The sequence below is a fragment of the Saccostrea cucullata genome, unplaced genomic scaffold, assembly GCF_032062105.1.
Source record: "Saccostrea cucullata isolate Sc308-1 unplaced genomic scaffold, CSIRO_AGI_Scuc_v1 ctg6775, whole genome shotgun sequence".
Lineage (NCBI taxonomy): Eukaryota > Metazoa > Mollusca > Bivalvia > Ostreida > Ostreidae > Saccostrea > Saccostrea cuccullata.
Window position 1 is genome coordinate 10,045 of NW_026928406.1, and position 23,615 is coordinate 33,659.

The window sequence follows — 23,615 nt, forward strand, 5'->3', positions numbered from 1 at the left end:
TGTAACAATCAAAAGTCATTAACTGTAACGGTTGGTAATGTTAAGAAAAAAAAGTATATAACTCTAAATTTGGGTTAAGAATGCATGCTTTTACTTGATTTACATAAAATATAAAAAAAAATATTTAAACAGCAATTTACATACAATGTAGCATCCCCCCCCCTTTTTTTTAAATCAACTTTTCAGGATTGTCTTTGTCGATCACTTGATATCACTGAATTTGTTTCAATATATCAGAGTTCAGCTCAAGTCGTCCTAAATGTAAGGCTCAGTAAAAATAAAATCTGTATTCATTTCTCTAACCGACCGGTCCTACATCTGACTGTGTATAGTCAAACGTTGGGTAATATTACCTCTTTCGTTCATTCTGAAATCTGAATCACCTTAGCACTTCGGATCAATTTCATATCTTTTCTCAGACTTTGCCAATTTTGTTTAGTAATTTCAAACACTATACAGAGTTCCGTATGAATTTTTAAATGATCAAAAAGTTCATCAAAATCTTTTGTGATTTGTTCTCCAGCTGAAAAGTAACCGGAGCGGAATATCATGATGTCTTTTTGATTTAATTCGGCTTTCCAACTCCCTGGTGTATTGTTAATGTAGGCAAGCTTAGAGACGCCATACCTTTGGATTATTGGCTGTAGTAATTTTGCAGTTTGAATCGTGTCTTTAGTGACAATCACCCACACACGTGAAATATCAAAATTGATATTTGTGTAGTTCTCTCTTTCGTCTGTATCGCCTACAATAAAGATTTGTTTTTTTTTAATAGAAAAGCGAATAAATTGATTTTATGACGGCTTAAGTTTTATCTTTTTTTAACTCTGTAATATCAAAAATTAACATGCCATTGACTACTTTTGGTTAGGGCTACCGCTGGGTAAATACCGTATACACCGATTTATTAGCGAGGATTCGATTTAGGAATTTAAAACGATGTTGAGATTGTTAAAACTGAATGGCTAAAATAAGGTATCGATCATTAAAAAAAACCCTCTTTATTTTCATTTCGTTTGAAATCCAAAATGGTATAAGAACATGGTAGTTTTATAAAGGGAATAAAGGGTTTTTGTGTGTTTTATATAGAGAGATACAAATTGAAGAGGTTTATAAAAACAAAAATCAAATACCAAAGGGAAGAGCTTTTTGCATTTGGTTTGATAGTTTCCCATTTATCTAGAAAAACAGCTCATATATAACCCATGTTTATTTTTTGAATGTACCAATCATGTTTTAATGATATAGCAATAATAAAAATGAGAAATTTTCTCTCACTCAAATTTGCATTAACAGCGTTATGAACAGTTTGTTAACACGCTGATGTATGAGATGTATGCCGCGGTTAGAAGTGGCATACTCTCAACAACACATAACACTTACATGGTTGGGATGAATAAAAGTTACCGAAGTAAAAACAATCACTTGATTACTCTATTCAACATAGATTGAACGCAACCAAAACAATTTATAAAAGTTAGAAACGTATAAATTAAATCAGAAGAATGTAAATCTGTAATCTTTGTGTTTTGAAACTGAATTTAACATGTTTAAATATGCATAGAAAATTTCTAACAATCTGTAATACCTATTTACATGTAGCTAGTCTAAATGTTCAAGGTAACAATTTTTCATCAGAGGAAATGATATCGGAGATGCAAAGATGAATCAATATATATATATATATATTTAAATATTTGGGTGAATCAAAAGATTTTAATAGTTGTACTTTGTGATACATAACTGAATGAGTTCCATTAATTAAATATGTAGATATATTGCACATGAATTAAATAAATCCAATCTTATTCGTGGTGAATGCAAGGGAAATGGAGATTTAAAAAAAACCACAAACTAGACATCATATAAACCTAACATATATAAATACATATTAGTTAAGAAAAAAGACCCTCTTTGGACACTGTGAATTGGTTTCTATTGTGTATATTGTGTTGGTATTAAATTTTCTTGTTTCTTTTTTTTAAATACATGTATTCAGATTAATTGTCATCGATCAAATAATCTGTGTCACTGAAGAGTTTTATGATGAATGTTTCATTATGGGAGGCAACTGCCTTAGAAACCTGTTTTCATATAAATCTTCTTTTATGAAGGCTGAATCTGAAGAATGAATACTTGAAAATTTGAAAAATAATAGATATTTGTTATAACTATCCACTTTTATAAAATGAAAAACAGAGAAGATACTAATGATCCATTAGTCTAAGAAAAAAAAAGTTTTTAGGAATTATCTTACAGTAAATCTATCAATACATGGGATTTAAAACCCCATGATAAAGAAACGTGGGAGAAAAAACCCCATATGACAATATAAGCAACATATGGGTTTAAAAAACCTACATTGATTTTCGTAGGGTTATTTCCCCCATGGGGTGAAAAATAAACCCCATGGGTTTTTTTGTGGGGGTTTTTGTGGGGTATTTTTAAGTTCATGTTTCCCCATGGATTTTTTCTTGAACTCAAATATCTCATAAATCAATTTGATTATAAAAGCCCCACCCTTTAAAAAAAACCTTAAGATGATAGCTTTAAAGGAAAAGGGTGCGCAAGTTCGGAAAAATTTCCATTCCGAAGTTGTCCGTCCCATATATATATATATATATATATATATATATATATATATATATATATATATATATATATATATATATATATATATATATATATAAAGCACTAAAAATGACCAACGACACGAACAATAAAAATTGTCAAATTTTCGGGACGCCCTGTCCCTTCCTCAGGACAAAGAAAAAAGTTAAAAAGTCATAAGAACAAAGGAAAAAGAGAAACAAAAACAACTAGCACTACTACTAAACTACTAAACACTAGATATTTACATACTTAATTACATGATGAATTGGAAATTTTTAAGAACACTAATAAAGAAAGAAATCCGGACCGCTATGAAATGCGTCCGGTCTATCGGGTATACTCGGGTGAAGTGCGATTTACATAATTGAACGAATTAATTATGCTAATTAATTACGACAATCAGTAAATCGTACATTGTTTCATTCTCTCAAAATGGCGTAAATTTACTTAATAAAGAATAATCGAAGAAAAATAATATAGCAGGGATATTTAAACATATGAATTATGATCAATTATAAATTTTGAAATATTTAAGGACTTATTACCGGGAAAAAAATAATTAACAAAGGTGTAAGCAATACATAGTTATGAAAGTTGTTCGAGAGTTGGTGACGCAAATTAACTGAAGAGTTTACACTAAATTGAGAGAATAATCTTGTTTAGTATCATCAGGAATTGGGTCTAGTGTCCTCCCATTTGTGACCCTCAAGGTTGAAATGTTCCCCAACAGGTTCATTGAGTTTTTTGGTCCTAATGGTCGAACGGTGGTTATTGACTCTCCTGCGGAGATCTCCTGTTTCACCAATACACTGTTTGGAGCAAACTTTGCAACTGATGAGATAAATGCAGTTGTCAGTATGACAGGACAAATTCCCTAGTATTTTGTAGCTGCGGCCTGTAACAGGGCTGTTAAAACTGTCTGTGTCAGTGTTGTGCTTACAAAGAAGACATCTTCTGTCGGAGCAAGTTTTAAAGCCCCCGTTAGGTAATGGGTTGTCCAGTCTGGTTCTTACTACCATGTCCTTTAGGTTCCTTGGGCGTCTGTATGCAGCCAATGGGGGTTCCTTAAAGACCTCTGCCATTCGTTTGTTTGAATGGAGAATTGGTAGGTTCTTTTGAAGGATACCGCTAAGGTTCTTAAGGACGGGATGGTATGTGGTTACCAGAGGGACCCTGCCGCTATTGTCTTTCTCCTTGTAGCGTAATAGGTTTTGCCTGTCATGTCCCGTCATCTCATCAATAGCTGTTTGTACGGTGCGGGCATTGTAGCCTCTTTTGCATAAGTGGGACTTAAGAAGACCACTTTGCTCCTGATATAAGGCAGGGGACGAACAGATGCGTCGAATTCTGGTGGCTAGACCCTTAGGCACTCCCTTAAAAGTGTGTGGGGGATGACAGCTAGAGGGCATAAGATATAGGTGGGAGTCTGTGGGTTTGGTGTGGAGACTGAATTCGATTTCACCATCAATCAGGGTAGATGTAGTATCTAGGAATACGTTTTTCGAGTTAGATACGTCTACTGTAAATTTGATCGATTGATGAAAGGTGTTGGCAAACGTAATGAATGCCTCGAGGCTCTCGCGACATTCCACCCACTTCATCTCTATATCGTCAATGAAACGCAACCAGCTATGGGGCCTAAATGGTGCTTGAAGTAACAAGTTGCGTTCCAGTCTGCCCATGAAGACATTGGCATAAGACGGTGCCATTTTCGTACCCATAGCAGTGCCATTAACCTGCAGGTAATGTTCTCCATTAAACATGAAGTTGTTGAACTTGAGAACATGTTCAAGGAGCTTAGCAAGGGACTCTGTAGAAGGAATTTGTATGGATCTACTATCCCAGACTTCTCTACAGGCTTCGATACCCTCATCGTGTGGAATATTGGTGTACAAAGATGTGACGTCCATAGTCACGAGGAGGGTATGATTTGGGAGGCCAGTAGAGGGCGTCTTGTTAATGTAGTCCGTGGTGTCCATGAGATAGGATGGCAAATTCTCTACGTGTGGACGGAGATGTAAATCAATGAATTCAGAAATTTTCTCCGTGGGGTGTCCAATTGCGCTGACTATGGGGCGACCTGGCATGCCTTCTTTGTGTATTTTAGGAAGCAGATAGAATTGTCCTGGTCTACAGTCAATAGGATTTAAGGTCTCATAGACGTTGATACCAATCTCATTTTTCTCAAACATATCGTCAAGAGTTTTGGTAATGGCGGTGGAGAATTCTTTAGTAGGGTCAGAGTCCAGTTTCTTATAGAAACGTTCGTCTGAGAGTTGTCTTTGGGCCTCCGCCATGTAAGTCTCTTTATCCATTACTACAACTGTAGAGCCTTTGTCTGCTTTCTTGATTACAATGTCATCCCGATTTTTTAATGATTGTAAGGCAGATCTCTCTTCCTTACTCAAATTGTCGGGAGTCTTGTCTGGCATTGAAAGGAGCTTCTCTATGTCTGACTCAACGGCGTCAATATACGACTCAAGCGCGCCGCACTTGCCCGGTGCAGGTTCCCAGTCACTCTTGGGCTTATAGAGTTTGTGTTCCTCTAGATCGTGTAAATCTGGCTTGGAAGAGTCGTATGAATTTACTTCGGAGTCTTTTCTAGAGAAGTGCTCCTTCAAACGAAGTCTCCGGAAGAATGCTCGGGTGTCCTCTCTGACTTGTTTTTCGTCGACCTCATGTGGTGTGGGGCAGAAATTTAGCCCCTTGGAAAGAAGTGAGGTCTCCGATTCGGAGATAGGAGCACTAGATGTATTGAGCACTGGGCAGACGTCAGGAGTTTGTATGGGTCCGTCCCTCGCGATTGTCTTAATGCGTTTGAAGCGTCTCGAGCGGGGTTTGCGTGTTTTGTTAACTCTGACCTCTGACCAGTTGTTCCTAGACTGTGGAACACTGTCGCGGAGAAATTTCTTTTTTTGAGTCTTGTTGACTTTATTTGTTAGGGCCATATTATAGGTGTCTATAATATTATGGGCTTCATCAAGATCGGCCTGGGACATGATATCGTTGAGGGATGATTCTAAGGACTTGATCTCACTCTTCAATTGTCCTAACTTGTGGATATCCCAAGAAAGACAGAGTGACATCAATTGTTTAGAACATCTACTTGTAATAACGTCCCAGCGTTCCTGAAAGCGTTTGGAGATTGGCCCTATGTTAGGTGTAACATTTATCTGAAAACCTTTCGGAATAATGTCACACTCTAAGTAGGTCTGTAAATTGGAGACCCGGTGTTCAGTTTTTATTGATTTTTGATGTTCTTTCTTTAGAAGTTTAAATGTTGGGTTATCTTTAATAGACATATTTGAATGGAAATTAGAATTGCCAAAATGATAAGACTACTTTAAAGTTTTTAGTCGTATTAAGTCGAAAGATTCAACGAACGATTGTTCTGTATTCTAAAGGATTTCGTAGATAACTCGTGCACGAATTCAAAAATATTAAAAACAAACGGTACGTGAGTAAAAATCGAAAGGGAAAAGTGGAAAGAACGTATTTGCAATGGTTGGAAACAAAATAAATAGTAAAAAACGTCAAATGATGAAAGACATGACCAAAAATAAATGATAAGAACAGAAAATATAGACAAAGAAATGATGGATATACGGGTGGATCTGTGAAGATACAGTTGGCGAAAAAGGATATAAAAAGCACTAAAAAACCAACAACACTGTATATCCTAAATGTCGGATCTACCAAGTAGATACAAGGTCACGGATGGAAATTTATATAAAGCACTAAAAATGACCAACGACACGAACAATAAAAAAGAGAAAAAGCAAAGAAAAATTCTGGATGCACAGATTGAAGTCATTCCGCCCTAATGGTATTAACAAACTAAATGACTTCACCAGAATGAACGTAAACTAGACCCAATTCCTGATGATACTAAACAAGATTATTCTCTCAATTTAGTGTAAACTCTTCAGTTAATTTGCGTCACCAACTGTCGAACAACTTTCATAACTATGTATTGCTTACACCTTTGTTAATTATTTTTTTCCCGGTAATAAGTCCTTAAATATTTCAAAATTTATAATTGATCATAATTCATATGTTTAAATATCCCTGCTATATTATTTTTCTTCGATTATTCTTTATTAAGTAAATTTACGCCATTTTGAGAGAATGAAACAATGTACGATTTACTGATTGTCGTAATTAATTAGCATAATTAATTCGTTCAATTATGTAAATCGCACTTCACCCGAGTATACCCGATAGACCGGACGCATTTCATAGCGGTCCGGATTTCTTTCTTTATTAGTGTTCTTAAAAATTTCCAATTCATCATGTAATTAAGTATGTAAATATCTAGTGTTTAGTAGTTTAGTAGTAGTGCTAGTTGTTTTTGTTTCTCTTTTTCCTTTGTTCTTATGACTTTTTAACTTTTTTCTTTGTCCTGAGGAAGGGACAGGGCGTCCCGAAAATTTGACAATTTTTATTGTTCGTGTCGTTGGTCATTTTTAGTGCTTTATATAAATTTCCATCCGTGACCTTGTATCTACTTGGTAGATCCGACATTTAGGATATACAGTGTTGTTGGTTTTTTAGTGCTTTACATATATATATATATATATATATATATATATATATATATATATATATATATATATATATATATATATATATATATAACTTATATTATTCTCTTGTCATCGTCTTTAAATATATAGGTAAGTTTAAACTTTTTGTTAGATTCTTTATCGTCTTGACAATATGATTATTACTGGAAATTATTCAGACAAATATCTGAATAATTTAGACTATAAAACAGTTTGCCTCACAATTTCAATCAAGGGGTATATAAGATTAAATTAAGTTATATAACATACTATATAATTATATTTATAGTTAATAACGTTTCAGTATAAACAAAATCAGCTAAGACGTGCTGAAGATATGAAAATTAAAAACATTATATAACATCATTCAGCTTTCTATTTGATACATACTAATGAGTCGTGTATCCTCATCTTCATGAGATATTTTAACATTTCCTCGTGTTTTTGGAGTCACTGTAGAAAAAAATTAAAGGTGAGATTAGTATTTTTCAAATAATACATTTCTTCAACTTGTTTGTGAATAATTTACATCGTCTTATAAATTGTACATACGTGCAGCATGCTCTTGCGTATCGAATCAATTGAGATACAGTATATTTTGCCCTCGTCCGATATACTTTTGTATTGTTTATACATTTCTTGACCAACAAGGTGTTATCAAACACAGTTAATGATAAACATCTTCTTTTCTTTTGTAAAATTAACTATGAATCATATCTTTTAATTAATAGTGAATTTTAAATATGTTCAGGTGGCGCAACCTAGAATTTAACGTAATTTCTATTTTGAGTGTTACAATGAAAGTTAACTCTTTTTATATGTGCGCTTGCCATGCGAAAATTCACATCAATTTACTCATGTGGTATGATACAATTTTTCAGTTAAAAAGGTTGTAATTTTTACATAATTCTGTACGTTTGTTTTAAAAGATTAGAAATTAACAGAAAGAAGGCTTGTATTTTTTTATTTACTGTGCAATCATTTTAGTTCACAAGGATCAATGGTTATGAACATTTTTTTCCGGGTACGCGATTCGTTGGAAACTCGTATACACATAATTATGATTCAATGAATAAATGTCCTGAAAAATAATATTAATGTTCGTGGGGATAAATTGTGGATAAGAAGAGCCTTCGAAATCCAGACACATTGGTCTCCCACAAACATTGATGATTTCACAGTGTCTTAATAAAAAGTGGTACTCACGTGCATGATGGTTTTCCCTGATGTTGAAATATTTCTCATTTTCATCCTTATTTCTCAAACCTCTCTTATCTTAATATAGGAAATTGAAATTATCTTGATAAAGCCTTTGAGAGTACGAAATGATTTACTAACTAATCTCTTATCAATCTTGCTTTCAATAATTTAATTTTTCCTTCTAAGGGGAGACAGGACTCATGTCACGTGACTCAAAAGATAGATTACGTCAAAGTCACTGCTGATATACATGTAAAACTTTAAAATCAATGGTTCTTGTGTAATTTTATTCCAAAATATTTTCGAATCAACATTTACGTATTATAAAAAATTAAACAGTTTTGATCATCTAGATTCTTGTAAAAAAAAAAAAAAGAAAATATACATTCAAATTCATCTTGATAGCTAGTCCTATACACTCTATGTTTTTAGAAATTATTTATTTACTTGCAGTCCACTTTGAGTTGTTTAAAAAGTAACATAAATTAATTTTGTGTTACTTATATTAGGCTTTAAGGGGAGACAGGTCACATGACTCAAAGGACAGATAAGTCATAGTCGCTGCTGATGTATATCTGAAACGTTGTTGAAATCAACAGTTCTTGTGTAATTTTATTCAAAAATTATTTTGTTGAAACATTTATTAAAGTTCTTGGTAACATTTTGTGAAATTGCCACATCCACTCATCCGTTTCTTTACGCTGGAGTCTAATGTCAGTGACGTTAGTGACGAAGTGTTTGATTCTCAGTGCAACGAGATCAAGCACACATTGGTTACACGCGTCATGAATAATTTTATTTCATATTAAACATATCACTGTCATTGCATAGTGATGAATTTCTGAAGCAGATTTATTTTTCAAGTTTTCCTGTGGCGTCACAATTGATTTTCCATACTCGTAAAATGTAAATGTGAAGCATTTTTATTAAGGAATAACTGTCTAATTTTTTGGTTTCATGATGTGATCAATCGAGTGGCTTGCCTGATAATTTGCATAAACGCCGAATGCAAAAAACCCTGGGCAGTTGAAAATTTTCTAGCTTATCTCATATTTATCCCTTTATCTCTTGGATATTTCTTATTTGATTTTTGTATCCGATTCATTTTACAACACAATGTGTTTTTGTGAGAGTTTAAGTAAAATAAAGGAAATTCCTTTATTAAAAAAATATTGTAAATGATCGATAGTGATATTCAAAACATGAGATGAAAGGAATATCTCGTGATTTATGGTTGGATATGATTTTTGATGATTATGTTTTTTTTTTAAACGATGTATTTTTTCCCCTTGCCAAGACTCAAGGATGAAAAAACATCAAAAAGTTCTATGGATAAAAATCATATCCAAGCACAAATTATGGGAAATCCTATATTTCGTCAATAAAATATGAATTAAAAGAGTCATAAAATCTATCGTTACCTGAGTCATTGAGTGCAATATCTTCTTCTGTGTTTAGATTGTTATCTGTAATATAATTTAACATTCATTTAAATTGGGCTGATATTTGGTGAAATATTATTTTAAACATTATTTTAAAGGTGTTATAAAACATAAAATGTTTAAATTTAAAATTAAAATTCACTGCATCAACTCTTCTTACGCTCTTAACCAAAGCAATAATAAATCTATTTTTTTAAATTTTAAATTTTGAGTACATAAGGCGAGAGGAGATTCTTTTTGTCTAATTGGCACCCTCCATTGATGATTGACTGAATGTTGTTTAACGTTCCTCTCGAGAATTTTTCACTCATTTGGAGACGTCACCGTATGCCGATGAAGGGCTTCAAAATTAGACCTATACTCGGCACCCAGGGCAATTAAGCAGTGAGGGTTCTTTATCGTTCCAACGCCTACCGCGACACGGGACCTACGTTTTTAAAGTAATATCCTAAAGACCTGTGACTTTCACTTTTAATGCCAATCGTTTAGCGTCTTAGAATTGACACGGCGCTGCGAACGAGAATCGAACCCGGGTCTCCCGATCACAAAGCGAACGTTCTATCACAAGGCTACCGTGACCGGTGGCACACTCGAATGGACAGGGGAAAAAAACTATATACCCCTTAATCGTAAAAAGTAATTACCTGTTTGTTTTCTTCTTTTCAACACAATACATATCACAACAGAGACAGTGGATATTAGAAGTACCATGCAGGCGATGACAACAATAATAACTATGAGATTGATAGAGTCCTGAGGGTCGGCTTCTGTAGTCGTCATGTGCTGAAAACTTTAAGAATTTTTAGCTTCTTTGAGAAAGGCACTTTTCAAAAAGTAAAAAAAAAAAATGGTGAAATTGGACTGCCTTGGCTCCAAACTGGGGATAATTGAATTCAAAATAAATACTACTGTAGAAGCACAAATTTTCGTGGGCATAAAATTTCGTTGTTTTCTCATCAAAAATAGTTTCGTGGGCATTTAATTTCGTTGTTTTGAAAGTAACCCTATTCAATATATAGTCATATAAAATTTCGTGTGGGATTTAATTTCGTTGAATATTGTTAACAACGAAATAAACGAAATTTAATCCCCCACGAATATTTGTGCTTTTACGGTATTTTCTTTATATTTGAACTTATTTGTGTGTAAATTTCATTTATTTAAGTAAAATTATTGACAAACTGTAATAATGACATATTTACAATAGATTCAGATATTTAAAATTTTGTTAATCTGAGAAACTTACGTCTTATTTATGAATACAATAATACATATTCAGCCAAAGTGTAACAATATATATACCCGATATTATATAGGAAATAAGTAAGGACAATCATTGCATGGTGAAATGTGAGTTATGAATACAATTTTAAACCCATTTGAATCAATTTATAAGCATTGGGGTTGCAATATTAGTGATTTTTCATAATTTTTTCCCTCACATTTTTTTTCTTTTCAAAAAAACTTCTCTATCACTCATTAAACAAAAATAACATTTTAAAAATTTTCGGGAGCATTATTACGAGGGTTGATCCAAAAGTAATGTCACAGTGTCCATATCTTTTATATTTCGCGTCATTTATTCAAATACAATATGCCAAAAGATGCACAAATATCAATCTTATTAACATTGAAATTTTAATTTAATAATGTTTATTTGAATTTATTTTATGGATGTTTAAAATATAGAGCATAGGGGGTGTCGCCGCGTTACAACGAAACATCACGTTTTAAAGTGTATTTTTTCTTAGAATGACAAAGACAAACACATTAAAAAGATTCTAAAAAGCACACAATCTCTTAATTTTTTTTAAGACACAATTCTCGTAATATTCTGGTCTTTAATTTAAAATTAATGAAGGCATTGGTATTTGCGATCATAAACATTGTTGTTTTACTCTTTTGAATTGAACAAAGGGATTGTCGAAACGGGGAATAAAAGGTTCGACGAGTTGTCATGGATTTTTGCTTTAAAACATGGGAATCATCACTAGCGATATTTTCGTTAATCAACCAGACTTACAGAATAAAGAATGTAAATAAGAGACATCTTAAAAGATCGTTTCAGCAATTTTGGGCGGGTGATCGGTCACTGAATGATTAGCAGAGGACAAGAAGTCGGAGAGGTAGGAGATCGGACGGAAACGTGCTGACATCAAAAAAGACAGACGTATAGAGTTACATGTTAACTTTTGAGTTTGTCTTATACTACTGTTCAAAAAATTTTGACAGAGGGCTAAATTATGAAAAGAGTGAGCGTATAATGGTACTACTACAAGGGCGCATTGTTTAACATCCGATATTTTGAAAAGTATACATCATATTCCTTTGAATTTTTTAGGTCTTAAAACTTCCATCATGTGTAATTTTGTTGCTTTACGTCGATTTATAGCAATTTTATCAAAGTTGTGACATTACTTTTAGATCAACCCTCGTATATCTCCCTCTTTTAAAAAAATTTAACAGTAAGAATTACCTGAGTGTGCTTGCTATTCTAGTCCTATCCAGGCACACGGAAACTGAAATAGATGAAGTCGATTGAAAAATATACTGGTAGCCATTTTTTGAAATTATATTGCATTTTATATTTCTTTAATGGATATAGACAATACAGATTTCATAATATGAATGTTTTGAAAATTTAGGTTTTTTTCGACCATTACAGTAATATTACATTGGTTTATATCATTACATTTGTATACTTCATTAGACCAGAATGTACTGTTAGGACAGCCATCAAGCAGACATGCTGTAGCATCGATCCTACCGGCCTCTGAGTTATACTCTGGGCACATATCTGTAAAAGAAAAGTAAAAACACTATAGCATCCATACATTTGTAAGTGAAAGGTTTAAATAATATCAAATTAAGGAACAGCTTTTATTACTAAGTAAAGAAAGAATAGCTTTTCTCCATCACATTGAAGGGATTTCGCTATTCTCTTTTCATTTGGCATTTAAAAGTATAATTCTGACGTTTAACACAGTTGCGATTGGGTGAACATTAGCTTGCAAAATACAGTTTTATAAATTAATGTACATATTGCATTTCTCACTCTGAATTGAGTTGCTCAAAACACTGGTTAAGGCTAACCACTGGTTAAATCTCTTATCCAGTGGTTAACTTTTAACCGTTGGTTAAATTCTGTTGCTCAAAATTTATCCACTGGTTAACTTTGCTATCCAGTGGATAAATATTGGCTAAAGTTAGCCATTCCACAGAGGTGGGTTAAGTCTCTTAACCAGTGGATAATTATGGCTTCTAGATTATTGTTCAATGTTAATTTCGGCAGACGACAGAGGAAACAGAGAGTTTTTAGACATTTTCAACATGAGTTCGATGCTGATGAATATCAAGAAAGATATAGGTTTTCTCAAGAAACAGTTAATTATTTAGCAAATTTATTAGATCCTAAGTTATGTCGCCCAGCCATGAGATCCCACTCACTTGCAGCAATAAGTCAAGTAGAAATGGCTTTGCGATATTATGCAACGGGTGACAATATGAAAACTATAGGAGATACGATGGGGTTCCACGTCTCCAGCGTCAGTAGGAGTGTTCGCGATGTATCTCAGGCTCTCGCTGACATTGCAGAGGATTATATCACGTGGCCCACCTCTGCTGATGAAATAAACAACATCAAAAGGGGTTTCTATAGCATAGCAAATTTTCCTGGAGTCATTGGAGCAGCGGACGGCACTCATGTTAGTATTATCGGACCCACATTGCATGAGAATGTATTCGTAAATAGAAAGGGATATCATTCTCTCAATGTACAGGGAATCTGTGATCATCAAGGCAAGTTTGCTTATTGCACTTGAATACTTTAGTAACTGTGCATTTATTTCATTCAAGCAATACTGGTATATTTTATTTTGGTTATTTAGGACGATTTATCAATGTAGTCGCTAAATGGCCTGGTTCAAACCACGACTCCTTCATTTTTCGTGAATCTGCTGTCGGAATGTTCAGATTCCATTTCTGATATAGCTATATAGATGACTGGTAAAAAAAGACAGAACAATTTTTTGAATTATAATTAATTTTCCTCTTACCTTTTCCATCGTTTGCTGCCTCTGTCATAAAAAGATCATTTGTACATGCCTTCTTTTCTTGGTTAACAATTACTGCAATTCATGTGCATGGATATTAAAATATATATACATGTACTACAATGTATAATGTTTGTGTTAAAAATGCTATTATATTATGCATTCAAATCAGAATTAAATTTACCTGTATTTTCAACTGTATTACCACCTGCAGGATCTAATGAAAATAAAATAAATCTTAATCTGTACATGTACATGAGTATATATATCTTCAAGTAAGTTTCTTCTTTATTTAATTTATGCATATGAATTGGGTTTAAATTAAAAAAAATATTTGGAAATATTATATTTCGTATTGTCTTTGTATCTATTATTTTATAAACGCAAAAGCTTATACTTACTGGAATTCCCACAATCAGCTGAGTAAGGTAGTACCTCTGTAATTATAGGTTAAAAAGACAAAGGTTTAGGTCTAATATAGGAAAATAACTGCACAATTCATCAATTGACTTCTTTAGATATTGATCTTAATCGATTGAAAATAATACAAGTGATATTTTATAAGGCACTTCAAAATTTATCAATATTTACGTTGATTAAATCGGAGCGAAACGCATTAGGGGCGATATCCCTGAAACGACTACGACCTTTATTGTACAGTTGTACTATTATCGCATACGATACCATGATCGATTGAAGGATATTTTATATAATGTGGCAAATTTAATTATACCCGCACTTTCTAAAGAAAGTTCGGGTATATTGTTGTTACTCATGTCCGTCCGTCCGTCCGTCCGTCCGTCCGTCCGTCTGTCACACTTTTCTTCCCTGAACTCCTCTTACATTTTACACAGTAGGCTAATCATCTTTTGGGAGATGGTTTGTGGTGTCATGTAGATGTGCAGTAAAGTTTCGGAATTTTGATTTTGCCCCGGGGGGTCAAATGGGGGTCGAAAAATGACGTTTTTTATGCAAAAAGCCCCGTCTTCCCTGAACTCCTCTTACATTTTACACAGTAGGCTAATCATCTTTTGGGAGATGGTTGGTGGTGTCATGTAGATGTGCAGTAAGGTTTCGGAATTTTGATTTTGCCCCGGGGGGTCAAATGGGGGTCGAAAAATGACGTTTTTTATGCAAAAAGCCCCGTCTTCCCTGAACTCCTCTTACATTTTACACAGTAGGCTAATCATCTTTTGGGAGATGGTTGGTGGTGTCATGTAGATGTGCAGTAAGGTTTCGGAATTTTGATTTTGCCCCGGGGGGTCAAATGGGGGTCGAAAAATGACGTTTTTTATGCAAAAAGCCCCGTCTTCCCTGAACTCCTCTTACATTTTACACAGTAGGCTAATCATCTTTTGGGAGATGGTTGGTGGTGTCATGTTGATGTGCAGTAAGGTTTCGGAATTTTGATTTTGCCCCGGGGGGTCAAATGGGGGTCGAAAAATGATGTTTTTTATGCAAAAAGCCCCGTCTTCCTTGAACTCCTCTTACATTTTACACAGTAGGCTAATCATCTTTTGGGAGATGGTTGGTGGTGTCATGTAGATGTGCAGTAAGGTTTTGGAATTTTGATTTTGCCCCGGGGGGTCAAATGGGGGTCGAAAAATGACGTTTTTAATGCAAAAAGCCCCGTCTTCCCTGAACTCCTCTTACATTTTACACAGTAGGCTAATCATCTTTTGGGAGATGGTTGGTGGTGTCATGTAGATGTGCAGTAAGGTTTCGGAATTTTGATTTTGCCCCGGGGGGTCAAATGGGGGTCGAAAAATGACGTTTTTTATGCAAAAAGCCCCGTCTTCCCTGAACTCCTCTTACATTTTACACAGTAGGCTAATCAACTTTTGGGAGATGGTTGGTGGTGTCATGTAGATGTGCAGTAAGGTTTTGGAATTTTGATTTTGCCCCGGGGGGTCAAATGGGGGTCGAAAAATGACGTTTTTTATGCAAAAAGCCCCGTCTTCCCTGAACTCCTCTTACATTTTACACAGTAGCCTAATCAACTTTTAGGAGATGGTTGGTAGTGTCATGTTGATGTACAGCAGGGTTTTGGAATTTTGATTTTGCCCTGGGGAGTTAAATGGGGGTCGAAATATGACGTTTTTAAAATGTCTTAAATCATTTCTTTAAAACTAAGCGAAATACAAATTAAAAAGGATGGAGGTCAAGGTCACAGGAATGTGCAAGGTGAAGTTTTTGATGCAGGTGAGTAGCTTCACTAATACATATCAGCATATTATGTTTGATAAAAATATCTTGAATGATTTAATGAAGCTGAGCTTAACACCTTTTCTAAAAAAAAGAGAGGTCAAAGGAAAGGTTTGGGCCAAAATGTTGTTGCAGTTGAAAAGCTTACATCAGTATGAATTTACTATTAGCATATGAAGTTTGATAAAACTATAATTAATGGTTTATTTAAAACTTAGATAAACACATAATTTAAAAAGTGAGGTCAAGGTCAAAGGAAAATACAAGGTCAAAATGAGTTGATGTATTAATAGCTCTCAGCAGTATGTATTAGCATTTGAAGTTTGATAAATATATCTTGAATTGTTTATTCAAAACTGCTCTAGACATTAATTTTAGAAAAGTGAGGTCAAGGTCACAGGAATGGTCAAGGTAAAAAAGAGTGAAGCATTGTAAAGCTTACATCAGTATGTATCATCATGTGCAGTTTCATTACACAACTTGAACGGTTTCTTTAAAATAAAGCTAAACACTAATTTAAAGAAAAGTTATGTGAAGGTCAAAGGAAAAGTCAAAGTCAAAAAATATTGCTGCTGGTGGATATTTACATCAGTATGCATCAACATATGAACTTTGATAAAAATATCTAGAAAGTTTCTTTGAGCCCGATGGAAAGACAGATGGAAGGGTGGAGGACGGACATGACAAAAACTATACATGTATGTATTCCTAATCATGGTGTGGCATAAAAAACTTGAATCTACATTATATGAGGATGTTTCCATCTATCAAGATTATACAAGCAAATTCAAAGAATTGTAGTCCTCTGCTTTCTGTGTTTTAGTGAATGGGATGCCATAATTTATGGCAGATTGTGTGTCAAATATGCACCCCTATCATATATCAATTTTTGAAAATTGGGTCAAAGGGGAAAAATCATAGCATGCTCTGAAACATTTTGTTGCAGGTAATGTACATGTCAAATATGAAAGTCCTATCTCTTTTGAATCAAAAGTTATATATACAATATAATATTTTTGAAAAGTAGGTTAAACTTCTAGGTCAAGGTCACAGAGTCAAAAGTCATGATATATTTTGAAAAGTCTTTTCACATGTAATAAACATGTATAATTTGAATGCCCTTTCTTAATTCTCTTTCAAAATGATCAATTTAAAATGTTATTTTTTGGAAAGTAGGTAAAACTTTAAGGTCAAGGTCTCACTTCGGTTAAAAAATCATAGTGTATTTAGAAAGTTTTGTGGTAATGCACATGTGAAATATGAAAGCACAATCTCTTATTATTCAAAAGTTATGACCAAGGTTAAATTTATTGTGACAGATGCACATACTAGCTGTAAATAAGATGGACAGACTGACAGACAAATGAGATTTAATGTCCCCTCCCTTTCCCCAAAATGGGGGACAATAATGCCCTTGCTGTTCTTGAGAAGATTTATGATGGAAAAAATCCCCTGCATATTTCTTAACGCAAATCAATATTGTGTTTTTATGTCATTTTGTTTGTTGTTAAACATCCCTCTCAGGTATTTTTCACTCATATGGAGACACCACCACTTGAAAAATAATGAGGACAAGTTAGATTTGAGGTCAACATTCATTTTAGGAGTTTTCAACCATTAAGACGTATATAAAGAAATATTAACTCGATCCTTCCCCTCACTACTTCCCAGACCCCTGTTCAATGTTCATGTATGCAAACTACTACTTGTTTTTACATTTAAAAAAAATGTTTATACAAATAGTTTAATGTGGTCCATCTCCGAATGATTTTCATTCCTAATTCTAGGAAGATAGGTTGACACAAATTCATGAATAGAATGTCAAGTAATCTTATCATTGATGCACTTTTATTCAATTTAATGCAGTCATATTGTGAACATTTCAGCTCATTAGGAAAGTGGGGATGACCTCTAGGGGTTCATAACCTTTATACCATTAAATTTACATAACATAATAACACAAGAAACAAAATTATATATAGTGAAATGGAAAAAGTTTCCTACTATTTAGGAGTCACATGATCATTTGTCATTACAGGGACAGGGAAGTGGATTGGGAGATCCCCCCCTCAACACCCCCCCCCCTTGGAATTTGCAGGACTATAATATATACTGGAGGAAATAAAAATGACTTTGGATGCCCTAAGTGTCCCTCCACCCTAGAAAACAGACCCAACCATAACTTCTTTTTTTTTTTTTGCTTCTCGGGAAATTCTGGTCTAGCCTGGTCCCCTGTCTCATCCTTGCCAAGGCAGGAGAGCCAGGTGGATTCCATTGTACTCCACCTGGCCCTAGTGACGCGGAGTATATAAAGCAAAACAGGGACAGGGAACCAGGCTAATTCTGGTCTGGAAACCCCTCCCCCACCTCCCTCCCAGAAAAAAAATTCTGATCTTGTAACTGAATGTAACGTTGATAACGGGGGATAACTCTTCAGATTGTGAAATTCGTCTATTGTAAGTTTAAAGGATCAAAGGTCATCCGATGCTGAACCTAACCGTTTGCATTTCAGACTATTTTACCCAAATCTATACCAAAACTTGTACTTACCGATTGTCATTATTTAGGCACTGTTATCTTCATGAAATATAATCCAGTTAAAACACAAAATAAAATAATTCCTACTGACATATATGCAATGATGCACACTAGTAGCCTACTGCACGTGCAGTGAAATCTAAAATGATAATGCCAGTGGTAAAACTAGTACTTAAGTTGGGTACGTGACGCAAGCCCAGTGTGATGCAGGTGTTCAGATACATGTATAGTGCAAGAACAAATTGAAAATTATCATTTACAAAACATGTTTTATTTTAACTTTGCCATCTAGGCCTATTTCCAAAAACAGGCAAATAAGGTGTGTTTGTGTGTGTGTGTTGATGGGAGAGGTGTCGGGGTTGACTAAATTGATTGTGTATATGGCAGCTTTCAAGAAGTTTCTGCCTAATCAAATATAAATAAACTTTGCACATTTTGAAAAATTCATCAAAAACGCTTTACACTAATTTGAATAATATTATTTGTTGTTAATCTATATGAGAAAATATATTTAAAAGTTCCAATTATGTGCCACCCCCCCCCCTTATCAAACCTAATTTACATCATTAATTTAATTCTGTTGTCTAATTTCCGACTGGTAATGAATAAAGAATATGAAATACCTATAAGATGGAGGCCCATGGGTAACATAGTCACTAGCTGCAGATCTGTATAGCGTTATGGTTTTATATATTAGTCTTTGACCATAAAGCTACAGATCCTGTAATGCAAAAAAGGTGCAATTTACGGTGCAATATTTTTTTGCGCACTTCTGGGGAGAATTTCTCCACTTTCCAGCATCGGTCAATTTACTACCTTTCACCCCCTAATTCTAGGCACATTATTTAACTAATCTGTATATTTTATCCATCTCCAAACGTTTTATATTCGTCTCTACACGAGATAAACTCGCTTGATTAAAATTATTTGTTAGATTGCATAAAATTCAAATCAAGCGGGTTTATTGCCTGTAGAGATGACTATAAATGGCTGAGAGGTGGACAAAATATACATTTTGACTACAGAATGTGTCTAAAATTAGGGAATGAAAGGTAGTTGATTGACCAATGCTAGAAAATGGAGAAATTCTGCCCAAAAGTGCGCAAAAAAATATTGCACCGTAAATTGCACCTTTTTTGCATATGGTGATCTGTAGCGTTATGGTCAAAGACAAATATATAAAACCATAACGCTGCAGATCTGCAGCTACATGGTCACCTGAGCATATTATGCTCAATTTGAAGAATACATGTATTATGTAAATTATTGAAATATATTGACTTTTTCCGTGGTAAAGCCCAATATGAAGAAGTGTGCATTTAGAGGCAAACACCTTAGTGCGGGTATTACTGTCTCATGACAGCATCTAGTTTCTGATAGATTTCGACACTTTTCTCTAGTTTTATACAGTTTACGCTTAAGTGAGTCTCCGACGACAGAACGTATCAAACCCCGAGAATGTAACTCTTGCGAATTTCCTCATACGTACAGCATAGCAGACGACGTTCTCATAGATACACAAGTACAGTTGTACATGTATTATACAACTGAAAAAGGTTAAGGTAAGGTTTAACTTTTATATTTACCTGGTAAATGTAATCCAACCTCGACCCCTCCGGTTATTCCAAAGAAATTGGGCGAATCTGTAAGTCCACAACTTTCTGTGACACGAGATTCAGTGAGGGCTGTGGTGGCCCACCGCCGGTCTTAGCGCGGTCCTTCTTGATTGAGATAATGTCTGCCTTGGCTTTATTACACACCTTCCTGTACCTTTCTTTGATTTGATCCACAGTTCTTGTGGATCCTCCCCTTGAATTTATAGCATTGGTTATTTCTTTCCAAGCCTGTGTCTTCTTTATATTAGTGACTTGATTCGTTTGTTTCGATTTTATAACATCAAAATATTTCTCAACTTCCTCAATAAGGAACAGAGTTTCATCAGCTGAAGTTATTACTCCTTTTTTTTACTCACATGATCATCTACTTTGGAGGCCATTTTTGTTTTGGTTGACAAGTGGACAAATGTAATGCATTGTGGGATACTAACCAGTGGTTAAATCACTTAACCAGTGGTTAGTTAACCAGAGGCTAATTTTTATTTGAGCAACAAATATTTGACCAGTGGTTAGTTGGCCAGTGGATATCGAATTTAACCAACAGCTAACTTGTCCAGTGGTCAAATTTAACCAGTGTTTTGAGCAACCCAGTCCTGTTATAATAAGATTATATACTGAAGTCTGATTATTGGGTCGACCAGCTGTGTATTTTTGCATTCTATAAGCTGAAGTTGCACGTTGAGAACGTACCATTGTGAAATATAGCAGAAATACATAAATCATGCAGATATCTTATATCGAACCGTTGCATTTTATTTTTTATTATACTACAGTCAGAAAAAATATTGACTTCTAATAGTAATAGTGTTATTCCTTGTGTATCAACCATGCACATGTTAGTTTAATCTCACATTCACTCGGTAAACAAAAGAGCTTTTTAAATGTTACCTTTTTATTTTTCTGCAAGAATGGAACAATTTAAATTTCTTTTGTTCATTTTACTGTGTTTTTGCTAAGATCAGAATGAGCAAGGGATATAAATAATCTGCGCTATATACGATGTTGAAATAACTATCCTGGAAATTCCTATCGGTGTTAACTAACCTTTTTGAATCCAGACTCTGCTGAGGCACTGCTCTGTTGCGTCGTCATTTTCATTTGTCAGACAGTGATAGTAGTTAGGTTCTACACATTGTAATCTTTGTGACGCCAGATTCCAACTTGGGATGTCCTCTGGGCAGTAAAACATACCCATCTGAGGTTATAATGATTCTAGGGAAAAACCTTTACTTTCGGTTTACATCAATTTTTGTCTTATAGGTTCTACAGATTGGATTCAACATGCTCAGAATGGTTTTAAAGAACGATAACTAAAAAAAGTTCGATAATTCAAAGCTGTAAACATAGTTATCATAGTAATTACTAAATAAACAGGTCAAAAGAAAATAAAACATGTTTTAAAGATTATTATCACGTACACAAAATAAACTTTGTCAATCATACCTCCAACACAATGTATTCCCTTCTTTATATTTTTAAAAAGAATTTTAAAGGTTTTTAGGAAAACTCCACCAATAAGTTTTTGTGCAACGTTTTTGCCCTCTTAGAATAGAAACGAGTTCAATTTTAAATTAACTGTGATTAATTAAACATACATACATATTTGCAACTTTTATTAAAGATAATACACGAGGTGTTTTTTGGTAAAACATCCAATATTAAAATTGATCCACGAAGACAAAAAAAAATTATACTCGTGTGTTCTGTAGAATTTCGACCAAAGCTATTGGAGGAAAATGTTTCTGAAAACTTCTTTGAATATTTCTGTCTTGAGCAGAATTTTGTACTGTGCATTAACATTTGTAGTGGTGGTATTAAAAAAACGTTCATCTCTTGACTCTCTGACAATAATGATGTCTTTGAATGTTCGTTTTAAAAGATGTATGTTTTCAACAATTTAGTTGGAGTAAGACAACGGAAAATATTGTTACCTTTATTGACACTCGAATCGTGTACTTTTTCATTCAAAGAAGTTTTCAGAATCATATTTTCAATAACCTTGAGATGTTGATAACAATTTTTTTATTTACAAATTGTACGTGTAAAATCTATAAAGAATAGCGCTGGAAAAGGTCTGTGATAACGATAAACAAAAACTAGTTACTTTATGTGTATTTATTTAAGTGTAGTTTCAATTTTGCTTTTATTTATTCTTAAATAGATAAAAAAAAAAGAAATAAAGGTTCATTTTTCATCAGCTTTTCACCCAATTTCTGTACTCAGTTCTGATGAGATAAAGAATATAGATCTATATTCTACACTTTAAGGACATTCACTGGATTTGATTCTGTAGTACAATATAAAAGGATTGCAGATATAAATACATTTTAATCAACCAAGAAACTGCAAGTAATTTTCAAAGGAGACAAAACTATTTCCTTAAAACAGATGAAAATTTTTACAACTTGTATTGTATTTAATACTGCTATAAAAATCCTCTCTCTTTGTTGTGGCAATAATTTAGACTATGATAATATATCTCTCATGAAATAACGGTGTTTTCTGTAGATGTGTCTTGTGCTCAGTCCATACAGATAGCGGCATCTCCAAAACAAACTTCGACGAAGGTTGCTGTGATGCTGCTGTGAATATTTTATCAAAGTCTTCACGGAGGGCCTCTATCTGAGGCGCTGATTTAACGTCCGCAAAGACGTGCTGGAAGAAGTAGACTTTGGTGTATATGTCTGCCTTAAATTCGTTCATACTCTTCACAAACTGACACTTATCGTATCTATTCTCATAAATAAGAGGTTCATAAGACTCCGCTATCTTGTCCTCATCGTCCCCAATGTAAATAAATACATTTTTCACTTGTTCTGCAGATTTGTGATTTATTTCTGGAATTAAAAAAAAGACCGTGGTTCAATCAAAAATTACCAGAGGAATGTGACGTATCCAAAATACCAGGCAACGTTCTATATTTACATACCCAAGAAAGGTTGTTTTTCAACATCAGCTGAACTATTCCGAACAATTGTACCGTTTCCGTTCACGATTTCTATTAAAAAAACACTACAGTAGTGACTACAATTTCTAGATCGAATGTCAATGAAAAAGTCATGTCTAATGTATGTTTAATGCACACACCTGCGTTAATAAAATCATCAAGGATACTTTCCTGCCTTAGAGTTTTCCGGTATTCGATATGAACTTCATGTCTACATCCTAAAATCAAAGGAAAATTATTTTTATTAAATAGTTATACAAAACATTTGACATTAAATCAAATAAAAAGAACATACATGTATATAGTTCCGTTATGCCATAAGCCAATTGATCCCCAAATATACCTTTAAAACATATTCATGTGGCTGTTCATTGTGGCATTTACCTTTGTGCCTTGATCTCTTTTTCCGACATAGTACACATATGAACACCCCTACA

At 34.0% G+C, this 23,615-nt stretch overlaps 2 protein-coding genes and 1 long non-coding RNA gene across 3 annotated transcripts; all 3 read right to left on the reverse strand.

Annotated features, from left to right (window-relative positions):
* Positions 1 to 202: 202 nt before the first annotated feature.
* Positions 203 to 21,526, reverse strand: LOC134277472 (uncharacterized). Its single transcript, XM_062759802.1, has 8 exons — positions 21,276 to 21,526; positions 12,513 to 12,617; positions 12,297 to 12,339; positions 10,465 to 10,610; positions 9,800 to 9,844; positions 8,385 to 8,453; positions 7,569 to 7,631; positions 203 to 745 (listed from the first exon to the last, which is right to left on the reverse strand). The coding sequence occupies exons 1-8, from the start codon at positions 21,424 to 21,426 to the stop codon at positions 363 to 365; spliced, it is 1,005 nt and encodes a 334-aa protein (XP_062615786.1). The 5' UTR covers positions 21,427 to 21,526; the 3' UTR covers positions 203 to 362.
* Positions 13,876 to 20,753, reverse strand: LOC134277471 (uncharacterized). The gene is made up of 4 exons (XR_009994262.1): positions 20,202 to 20,753; positions 14,274 to 14,309; positions 14,057 to 14,080; positions 13,876 to 13,947 (listed from the first exon to the last, which is right to left on the reverse strand). It is a non-coding gene; the product is annotated as an uncharacterized LOC134277471 (long non-coding RNA).
* A 1,013-nt stretch (positions 21,527 to 22,539) lies between the features above and the next one.
* LOC134277473 (uncharacterized) lies at positions 22,540 to 23,396 on the reverse strand (the record flags this gene model as incomplete). The annotated part of the gene is made up of 3 exons (XM_062759803.1): positions 22,540 to 23,068; positions 23,161 to 23,229; positions 23,319 to 23,396. Coding segments are annotated over 3 exons (524 nt in total), but the record flags the coding sequence as incomplete, so codon positions are not given.
* Between the last annotated feature and the right edge of the window lie 219 nt (positions 23,397 to 23,615).

Bases quoted from the DNA above. Each gene is read 5' to 3' on its own strand.
- LOC134277472 (XM_062759802.1), bottom strand. From the start codon at position 21,426: ATGGGTATGTTTTACTGCCCAGAGGACATCCCAAGTTGGAATCTGGCG. The intron at 12,618-21,275 runs GTTAGTTAACAC...TTTCTTTTACAG, and splicing joins CAGAGTCTGGATTCAAAAAG to ATATGTGCCCAGAGTATAAC. The intron at 7,632-8,384 runs GTGAGTACCACT...TTTTTTCTACAG, and splicing joins CAGGGAAAACCATCATGCAC to TGACTCCAAAAACACGAGGA.